This window comes from Podarcis pityusensis (genome assembly GCF_964106645.2).
Source record: "Podarcis pityusensis genome assembly, chromosome: 9".
In the NCBI taxonomy this organism is placed as follows: domain Eukaryota; kingdom Metazoa; phylum Chordata; class Lepidosauria; order Squamata; family Lacertidae; genus Podarcis; species Podarcis pityusensis.
The window spans coordinates 23,866,416-23,877,452 of NC_138034.1; the positions used below are offsets into that span (position 1 = coordinate 23,866,416).

General features: G+C 46.3%; 1 protein-coding gene across 1 annotated transcript in view; it reads left to right on the plus strand.

The window, feature by feature from the left end:
* The first annotated feature begins 7,238 nt into the window (after window positions 1-7,238).
* USP46 (ubiquitin specific peptidase 46) overlaps window positions 7,239-11,037 on the plus strand; it is a 29,760-nt gene continuing 25,961 nt past the window's right edge. Inside the window, exon 1 of the mRNA XM_081020557.1 lies at window positions 7,239-7,886. Within this exon, the coding sequence (XP_080876683.1) occupies window positions 7,851-7,886 (36 nt within the window). The 5' untranslated portion in view covers window positions 7,239-7,850. The remainder of the gene's footprint in view (window positions 7,887-11,037) is intronic.

Sequence of the window (11,037 nt, forward strand, 5' to 3'; positions counted from 1 at the left end):
TGACTTATCTGAAAGAGAAGGCGGGATTGGCGAGGGAGGTGGGCTAAGAGCAATAGGCATAGAATGCTAGAATGCATAGCTGTCAACTTTACCCCTTTCTTGCGAGGAATCCTATTCGGAATAAGGGAATTTCCCTTAAAAAAAGGGAAGAGTTGACAGCTATGTAGAATGGGAGAGGTTGGAAGGGGTCCCTGAGGGTCATCCAGTCCAACCCCCTTTTAATGCAGGGAACTCGGTCAAACAGGACAGGTGGCCATCCAACCTCTGTGGAAATGGAAAAGGGAGCAGGCGCTTCTTGCTTGAAGAGGGAAGGGAGATGCTGTCCATTCTCTGCGCATTGCAGGAGGATAAATATTAAGAGACGGTGGCTTGCAGTCGCCCTGCCGTGTAGCCCGCGACTGGTTTCCCCCTCGTGGCATTGGGGAGGTGGGGGTTGCAGTTCGCCATCGCTTTGCATTGTGCTATTTGATGCGCAGGTTTGGCCCACGAAATAAGTGGAACTGCAGCGTAACAGTACAAGGTGTTACTTTGTTACAAGCGCCGCCATTTCTAGTTGCAGTTTAGAGCTGCGGGAGAGTTGGGCTTCCGCCTATTTCTCTCTGTTGTGTATCTGGTTTCAGCAAAGGCTGGATCAAGCAGCCTTGCTAGTACAGTATTTCCTTCTTAATCCAGTTCTCCCTTTCTAGATCACAGAGAGTTGGAAGGGACCCTGTTATGTACTGAGTTGAATAGGATCCAAAATGCAGCAGTCTGTTTGGTCCGCAAGAGCCACCCAATCCAACTCTGGGTGGAAGTGAATCCACAACCTGATTGGCCTACAGGAGAATCCCAGAATTAGCCAATCACGTGGGGCCCATTGTGTAAATAATGTATATAAAGCAGACATTTAGGGGGGAAATTGCATTCCTCACTACTATGAGCTGAATAAAGAGCATGAAATCCACACTCAACTCCGAGTATATTTCAGACCCTGAGGACCATCTATTCCAATGCAGGAATATGCAGATATCCTATATGGGAATTGAACCTGTGACCTTGGCATTATCAGCACCACGCTATTTATAGTAAATTAATTACTATTTTTTATAAAAATGTGAATTGTTGGTCTTGCCACTGACATTTGTTGTTGAGTCTGGATCGGTAATGTGGGCCACAGACTTTGCCAGCTACGTTTTCAAGGGCACAACCGTCCTATTTGAGAGGCGTGGGAATCTAAGGGAGAACAAGTGCCAGATGCAAAGCCCTGCTGTCTAGTTGTGGCCAGAGTAAGCAGGACACCAACAGCGAGACGTTTGCACTTGCCGTGAATCACTTCCATGAATGTGAAGGGAAGGTTCTGGAAGCACAAGTGCCATCTTGCAACTGGGCCAGGCTCTGTCTCCACCGGCAACGCAGCAAACATGCCAGTTTTTTTGTTTTTTTTTTAAAGCAACTTTAAAAATCATTCTAGATATTTGTGCACAAGGCCTGGCAAGGCCCAGAGAGCATTGCAATAATAAACATGAACACACTTCTATCCTTCGTTCAAAATTACCACATGAACTTTTATGAAGAATACAAGCCATAAATAAAAGCTAGTCAAGCTGCAATTTCAATTTGGAGTCCCTGGCTGCTGCTATTGCATGGATTTATGCTTACCCTATACATGTTGGTCTTCTTATACGATACTGAAAATAGCTCGTAGTATGTCTTCAGCCCACATACTGTCAGTGCACCCCACTATTTGACTTCCACTATGCATATGCCCTGCAATTAACATTTCTAGATTGCCATACACAAATACTGGATGGGAAAAGAGCACATAGAAGCAGTATGTATTTTACAAAGGCAGAAGAACCGTTTTGCACTTCTTGTCAACCCTTCAATGATAATGTGCTATTTTTGTTTCTTAAAGGCCACTTTCAAAATGTTATTACACTCCTCCTCTTCCCCAAATGAGGGGTGCAGAAGAGCAATCCTATACCCAGGGGTAGATACATCACTGTGCCAAAGGAACTGCCATTGTATCCAATGCTAATCCCAAGGAGGGAAACACATGGCTAGAAACATCCCAGAACACTGTGCATAGGGCAGACTGCACCCCCGTCACAGTCCCTGGAAATATTACTAAAACCTACCAATCAGGAATGGTACAGATGGTCCTGGGACCTTTTCCTGGCTCTACACCCCCAGCACAGTGAGGTGGGAAAGCACAGACAACCAGGCAAAGTGTCATAGGAATATTCAAGAGACCTCTGTTGTATTATCTGCTAAGGCAAACGCAAATGTATAAGCATGTCCTTAGAATCATTAGTTCAAATCCCTCTAGGAGAATTTTTTTTTTGTTCCCCAACCCCCATGAAAGAGAAACATGCAACTAAAAATGATATTGAGTGGAATATCACTTCTGAACATGTGAGATTTTAATTTGCTATCAATTTAATTTGCTATCGGTTTAATTGCCCTGAATTTGTCCATGCCCCTTTTTCTAGTGTACTTGAAAAAACAAAAACAGAACAGCAATATGTCTCTCCTATGGTTAATTTATGTTTTATCAATTTTCCAGGAAAGGTGGGGGAATCATATGTTCCTGGGAAGGATTAATATTTTCTGTAGCATTTCCCTATTTTAAATGACTCCAGTGCTAGTATAATTTATGACTTCTTCACTGAACGGGTTACCAAATTATTATTAGGTCACAGCTGCAACCTTATTCAAGCTTTTACACCACAGAAGGCAGGAAATTTTTTGAACCAACCAGCAGCTGCAATAAAGACAAATATTATGTACACAAAGAAGGTTAGTCTCATTGGGACTCTCTCTAGAAAGGCACTAATTTGCACGGGGAATACAACTTTATGAAATGTAATTAAGTTGCAAGGTAGGGGAAGGAATGGCTATAGTATAAAATAATCATATTCCAGGGGTATTTATGGAGAATCGGACCAACTGCAAAAAGCTGTCTTAAATAAAGGTTGATAGGAATTAAAGCCCCTAACTTGCTATTAGCACAAAGTGTTAACCTGCTTTATGCATTTGGTGATGTCTTGTTCTGGTTTATGAATTTGTTAGGTCGGTGTGAGGCTGCCTACTGTCTAATTCTTAAACAGAAAACAAATCCTTCTGCCGTTCCCTTCTCACTATAGAAAAAACCACTGGTTTCTACCCTCTTTGTTTATGACTAAGAGGACCACTGTGGACCTTTATGAATGGTCAGAGGTGAACTTGAGTGGGCATGGACAGGAATGCAGTACCATCAAAGTGACGAGCTTAAAAAAGGAAAAGGACATGTACTCATGATGCTGTCCAAATTCATGAGGGCAATACTTAATTTCTAAAAGAAAAGGAAAAGAGTGTGATAGAGTTAAGGCTTGCCAGTGTCATTGTCCATCAGCCCATATTTCATTCATGTGACAAACAAAACTATTTTATAGGTGTGGGCAGAAAGTATAATGGTATACTACTACATATAGCTGTCAGTAAATCAACAAGGGTTTTTGATTCCCAATGGTTTCACAAAAGCCACAACAACAACAAAGACTCCCAATTAAGTTGGTTTTCTTGGCTGATTGTACTTCTTTGTCACTTTCCATTCAGATGAATGCCAAAGTGGCTTACACACAATAAGCAACAAAAGCAGGGACATAATAGAATATCATCGTTAGAACACAAGTTATGTAATATCATTAGCAAATGCATAATATAAAAACAATTATAAATAATTTATAATATATAACAACAACAATAATAAGACAGATGCTAAACATTGTTGCATACATTGCCGCTGCCACCACTCCAGCTCAATAATCATGCACTTTACTTAGCATACAAAAGGGTCCTGATTCAATAGAAGCAGCTGCTACAGAACCAGACTGCAACAAGCACCCAGTTTTCTGACCTCAGTCAAGTACATGTGCATTCATGGCCAGCAGGCTTGTTTCCACTCAGGCTGCTGTCCCCCAGACTCAAGCTCTCACCGAGAGATTGGAATAAATGTTACACCTACTCCCCTTGGGACTCCACAGTCTCACTGAGAACCACCATCCATCCCCCACAAATAGCAGCAGCATGAAACAACAAGCAAAGGCAGTGATAAACTTGTTATGCCCTACCATCAGCATCTGGTTGTTCTTGTTTCAGATGACCTGCATGAGACGCTTAATCTCAAGAGTCATGGTCTGAGCACTACACTGGGCAAAAGATTCCTGCATTGCTAGATGACCCTTGTGGTCTCTTCCAACTCTACAATTCTATGATTCCATGGATGTCTTAACAATTGGCAGCAAGGCACACACCCCATCACTCTTCCCACCAGTTCTGTTACAGCCCAACATTAGCCAGGCTAGTAGACCTGCCAGGGAACAGGGTGAGCTGATGGGGTCAGTGTGCTCATACTGTCTGTTGCTCAGGCTCTTCACTCTTGGGTTCATTCTGTGTGCTTTTGGAGGGATGAGGAAGTCTGTGGCCCATGAATTTTGAGCTCCAATTCTATGCATGAGCTTGAAATGTAGATAAGGCCAAGCAACGTTAGCTAGTCCAGGTAGTTGTGTGGCCTTGAGGCTCTTACTACAACCACCCACAGCAAAATGGATATTTTCTGATAACATTTTGGTTGGGAGTATTTGGAGGCAAATGAGCAGCAGGCTGTGAAAAGGAAATGCAAGGGTGAGTGTTCTTTTGACCTTTCAATAAAAATTATATAAGAACAGTTGTGTTATAAATAGTTCGTTTTGTCTTACCAGAGAAAGGAAACACAAGGCTGTTTTGTTTGTTATGAAGGGATACAATGAGAACAATTGCTCAGTGTTCTTATCCTCCCGATACTATTTTGAAGAATAAAATTTCTTGCTTTCCCAGCATTTGTCAACCATTAAAAAAGAAAATATGTCTTTGTGATATGCACCCTGCCAACATTGCGCTTATTTGCTACTAGTTTTCAGAGGGGCAGCTGTATTTGACACAATCTCACAGCATCTTAAAAGACCAACAAACTTACTGTGGTGTGAGTTGAGCCCCCCCCCCCAAGCCTCCGCTTTTAAAAAACAAAACAGCTTAGCATCAGTGGTAGTTAAACCAGAGTTTACAGTTAGTTCCTCAAGAAAACATGAAAGAAGACATGCCACCATTGAGCATTGAGCAACCTGAAACTGTTCTTAACCTGAAGCACCACTTTAGCTAATGGGGCCTCCTGCTGCCGCCGCGCTGCCGGAGCACGATTTCTGTTCTCATCCTGAAGCAAAGTTCTTAACCTGAGGTAATATTTTTGGGTTAGCAGAGTCTGTAAACTGAAGCATATGTAACCTGAAGCGTATGTAACCCAAGGTACCACTGTATTGGAATAAAAGAAACCTGTTGTCTTTATTAACCCCCCAAGTGATCGGATTGGATTTTTATCTTGATAAGTTTTGATTTAGTGGTTTCATGCTGATATATCCTTTTGAATTTCCTTTGTTTGAGAATTACCCCTTGAAGGTCAGCAACAGAGTGTTCTGAGAGACTGAAATGCTCTTCTACTAGTTTCTGAATCTTTAAAAAAATAATGTTATTTTGTTGAAGGGCAAGTATATACCACTGCACGACGAAATAAAATCAATTCTAATTTTATTAACGTGAACTAATATTTTAAACTAGCCTCCAGTTATGCCTGTTGGGCAGGAATGGATCACTAGTAAAACTGCCCTATGCTGGAACACAAACAAAATATGCTGGATGTACAGCAGATTACCGATGCTAGTTTGCAATGAGTGGTGGATCCTTATGCTGGCTAGGGGAGCAGAATGGGTGGAGTAGGGAGTTTGGTGAGAGAGAAGCAGAACATAGTCAGAAACTCACACCACGGTGATGCTCTACAACAGGCTTCCTCAACCTCGGCCCTTCAGATGTTTTGAGACTACAATTCTCAGCATCCCTGACCACTGGTCCTGCTAGCTAGGGATCGTGGGAGTTGTAGGCCAAAAACATCTGGAGGGCTGAGTTTGGGGATGCCTGTCTTACAGTAAGTGTTATACAGTGGTACCTCGGGTTAAGTACTTAATTCGTTCCGGAGGTCCGTTCTTAACCTGAAATGGTTCTTAACCTTAACTTTAGCTCTTGGGGCCTCTCGCTGCCGCCGGAGCACGATTTCTGTTTTCATCCTGAAGCAAAGTTCTTAACCCGAAGTAATATTTCTGGGTTAGCAGCGTCTGTAACCTGAAGCGAATGTAACCCGAAGTACCACTGAAATATTACCTCAGGTTAAGAACTTTGCTTCAGGATGAGAACAGAAATCATGCTCCAGTGGCACGGCGGCAGTGGGAGGCCCCATTAGCTAAAGTGGTGCTTCAGGTTAAGAACAGTTTCAGGTTAAGTATGGACCTCCGGAACGAATTAAGTACTTAACCCGAGGTACCACTGTACTTTTTAACATTTGGAGGGAGGAAAGGGGCTGGTCCTGTGAACCCTTCAGTAACACCCTCCCCCCCCCCCCCAAAGAGCACTAGGTAAGATTCAACTCTCAGGCTGCAAACATGACATTTTATATACCATTCTTTAAGAAGGAGGGTGCTATTTCACTCATGTCTTGCTTGTGGGTTCTGGGAGCAGAATGCTGCCCCAGAACCAGCAGGCCACAGATCTCTTGCATTTTTAAAAACACACTGGGCACCTCTCCTCCTGCGTGGCCTTGATTATATATGTCTCTTGATACTGGTGGTGGAAGAGCAGGATCAGTAACATTTCCCCCTTGTCCTTGTCAGCTAGGGAGATGATGTTTCTTTCTCCAGAAGCAAACGTCTGCTTTACAAGACATGCATACATGCCTCACTGGGTCGCTCTCTGCACTTGATCACTGCACAGTTGACTGGCTGCACCAAGGATGTGAGAACTGATTCGCCTGGAAAGCAGTTGCATCCGAGGCGGCGCGAGGGTTGCGCAGCTTCCAGCGGAGAGGAAATCTCCTCTCCCAGCCCTCGAAACGGCGACGTTTCCCCACGCGCGCGTGCATCAAGTGTTCCCTAACACTTGATGCACGCGTGTTTTCCAGTGTCGCCCTTCTGAGTGCAGCTCCTGCAGGATCTGAAGCCGGCACCGGCCCAATCTTGCCCTGGCGTCCTGAAACGTGGAAAAAAGAGAAAAAAAGAGGCGAGATCCCTGACTCTTTGAATGTGGGGATGCGAGAAAAACCCAACGCCTTGGTGCCCCTTTGACCCGTAGCTGGCGGAACCCGCCTCCCGCCTCTCTGGCATTGGCTGCTGGGCGCGCCCCCTTCCCGGGACGGTTGGCTGGTGGCGACGCCACTCACCCGGCCCTGACCTCCCCTTCCCCGGCCGCTGTCAAAGTTGACCGCCGGGCGCTGCGTTGCAATGGAGAGAAGGGAAGAGACGCAACAGCACCCGCTGCGGGGGAAGGAGGCGGAGGAGGAGGAAGAGGAGGAGGAGGAGGAAGGAAAGCGGGGGGATTGAGATCGCGCCTGTCCCAGCTGCTGGAAACCAGCGCCGCTGATCCGCGCTCGCCTGGTGGCGGCTGCGCGCCCACGAGAGAAGCCGATCGCCCCCAGAAATGCCGCGCTGCTGCTGCTGAGAAGGAGACCCCGGCCACCCCCAGCGGCTCCTGGACGGGTCTGGGAGCGGCGGAATTAGCCGGCAGAGCAGGGAAAGGGGGTGGGTGGGTGTCCTCTGCCTCCGATCCTGCAGAGCCCCGAGGCGGAGCAGCCGATCTCTCTCCCCCTCCCCCTACCCCCCCGCCTCGGCAGAGCTTCCGTTTCTCTCCACTCCCCCCCCCCCCGCCGCCTCTCCCTGCTCCTCCCGGCCTCTTTCCGATCCTCCCCAGCCATGACCATTCCGGTTTTCACCTCATAAAGATGGCGGTGCGGGATCACTGCAACCTTTAGACTCATGACTGTCAGAAACATCGCCTCCATTTGTAATATGGTGAGTATTACTTGCTCGGCCTGGCTGGGGGCGGGAGGGGCGCACGGGGCGGGGGAGAGAGCCGCACAATCCTCCCCCGCACCCACTAAACACACACACACACACACACACACACACACTCACACTCTTCCGCCTCCCCCACCCCCTACAACCCACCCAGTTATGGGGAGATCGGAATCCACAGAAAGGTGCGTGCAGAGAGGGCAAGGCTTCACCCCCCCGCCCCGAATTGGTTGCCAGAGTTTCAGGCTTGCAATCCTGGGCCACACTGAACTTGGAAGTAAAAGGCCCACTGCAGCCCAGTAGGACTTGCTCCCGAGTAATCCCTTCCCAGGATCGGGGCCATTTTGGAAGGAGGAGCTGCGGAAGTCTGGAAATGCAGGCGATCTCTCTGCTGATCCGGTGGGCGGGGTGCTGGAGGTGGGCATCCGAACCATGTGTGGGGAGGAGGGGGGCGTTCTTGAAAGTTTGCACAGTGTTGCTTTTTTTGCACAGGAGAATACCGGGTGTACAGTGCTAGGTGCGGATGAGCCAGGGATCTGAATAACTGGGTTTTGGAAACAAGGGAGGAATTGTTTTTTTCAGCGTGCAAACATGTTGGGCAGGTTCAAACATGAACATGTGATTTCCGTCTGGGCAATGCTAGTCCCTCAAGGAAGCATGTGCTCCAAAAGGAACTGGTCCAAATAAGAGTTGTTTAAGCTTCTGTGCATAAGCCGAGCTAAGAGATGTGGCCTTCAACCTGCCTCTCTTTTGAGTGAAATGAATAAATCAGGAGTTAGATGCAGAGCTTTGATCAGTTTTGCTCTTCTTCGCTTAGAAATTTAGTTACCCAGGAGGTTTTTGCATTCAACTTATTGACCGAATGTGTCAACATTTTCCAAACATTTTTCTCCTTTGTAAATTGGAAGCTAGGTGATAAAAAAGTGTTATTTATCTGAAGGGTGGAGGAGAGACAATGCAAACTAGTTGCAGGAAAACTTGTACAGTAGTAGCTCTTTAATGAATTGCAATATTTTGCAGGGTGTGGGCAAGTCCCCGCCCCGCAAAGGGTGAAAAGTCACTAGGTCCAGTGAGTCATCTCCTTGTGTGTCTGTAGGTAACAAATTGTGTGAAAAACAACTACCTAGATCTTACTTGCTGTACCAGTGTGTACATGCTTAGACTGGAGGGCATCAATAGCTAGGGAAAGAGGTAGTGGTAAAAACCACTCCTTAAGAAACCCTCCCTGCTCTCAGAAAATCTAAGTAACTACCGTCAGTTGCTAATCCCCCCTTCTTGTGCAAGGTTCTTGAGCGGGTGGTCACAGATGAGATCCAGGCACTCTTGGAGGAAACCGATTTTCTAGATTCATTTCTGTTGGGACTTAGGCCCGGTTTTGGCGCTGAAACTGCTTTGGTTGCCCTGTATGATGAGCTCGTCAGGAGAGAGAGACAGGAGAAATGTGTCCTTGTTAATTCTCCTTGACCTCTTACTGGCTTTCGATACCATTGCCCATGGTTTCCTTCTGGAGTTTGAGTGGGTGGCACCCCTTTGCAGTGGTTCCAGTCCCACTTGGATGGCTGTTTCCAGAGGGTGATGCTTGGGGAACGTTCTTCGGCCCTATGGAACCCTCATTGTGGCCTCAGGGCCAGTGCTGTTTTGCTAGAAAAAGAGGTGCCAGGACTCACCATGAATACTTCCCTTGTTCTCTTATAATGGCAATGACACTCAACTGAGAGATGCCGGAACTGAATTCTGGTGAGTTCTGGGCCAAAAAAAAGCTCTGCTCAATTTATCCCCTATCAACATGAGACCTCTGAGTGGGGTTATCTGGAGTTTTGGAGCACATGGTCAGCAATCTGCTGATGACACACAGATCTACTTCTCCTTTACATCTACAGCTGTGGCATGGATGTGTTGGAACATTGCCTTGCCTCGGTAATGGACTGGATGAGAGCCAACTGAGGCACTGTTAGTGGGTGGTTCCCTTGACTGTATGGATGGGAGGTTGCCTCCTATTGATGGGGTTACACTCTCTGAAGGAGTGGGTACATAGCTTGGGGGTCCCCCTGGATCCTTTGCTGTCGCTTGAGGCTCAGGCGGCCTCAGTGGCGTGGAGTGCCTTCCATCAACTTTGGCTGGTGGCCCAGCTGTGCCCGTCTGGACAGGGATAGCCTAACCTCAGTTGTCTATGCTCTGATAACCTCTAGGTTAGATTACTGCAATGTGTTAGATGTGTGGCTGCCTCTGAAGACAGTTCGGAAACTTCACCTGGTGCAGAATTCGGCAGCCAGGTTGCTAGATGGTGTGTGAATATTACATCGATCCTGGCCCGACTGCACTGGCTGTCAGTTAGTTTCCAGGCCCAATTCACAGTGCTGGTTTTAACTGATAAAGCCTTGAACTGCTCAAGGACCACCTCCTCATTTGTGGAATGCTCTTCCCTGGGACGTTCATCTGGCACCTTTATTATACATCTTTAGGCACCAGGCAAAAATGTTCCTCTTCAACCAGGCCTGTGGCTGATGAACAGTCTATGGCCTTTAAAATATGTTGGGGGTTGTTATGGGTTGGTTTTGTTCTTGTACTTATTATGTACTTTATGGTTTTATTCTGTATTTTTATGCCGTGAACTGCCATGGGATCTTTGGTATATATAATAATAATAATATAATATGAGAGCACATCACAAAATATGATGATGGACCAGCCTTGTGGTCAGAACACATGCTTATAACAGGAAGTCAGAACACATGCTTATAACAGGAAGTGTAAGACCTGAGTCCTCAAGCTGATTCCTTCATTGCTTGCTCATTGAAGTCAAAAGGGGTTCTGAAAATGTGGGCCCTTGGAGCAGCCTGTATTTCATTTCTGCTTTGCTTTCTTCCTTTTGTGACAGAACTTGTGTGTGCTGTTAAGCAGTAAGCTGGTCTGGTTTCCTTGCCTTTAATTTGGAAGATACTCAAGATGCAGTAGTAGGACAGGTTCTGAGACTCGCACAGCACACACACACACACACACACACACCACACCACTTGCCTAGAAGGACCAATTTACTTTCTTATTTTGACAATTAAGTGACTCACGGTTGCATAAACATACAGCAAAAAATGTGATTTGGGAAATAGAACGACGATAATAAACGTTCTGCCCTTCTCCTTAGTGGCCA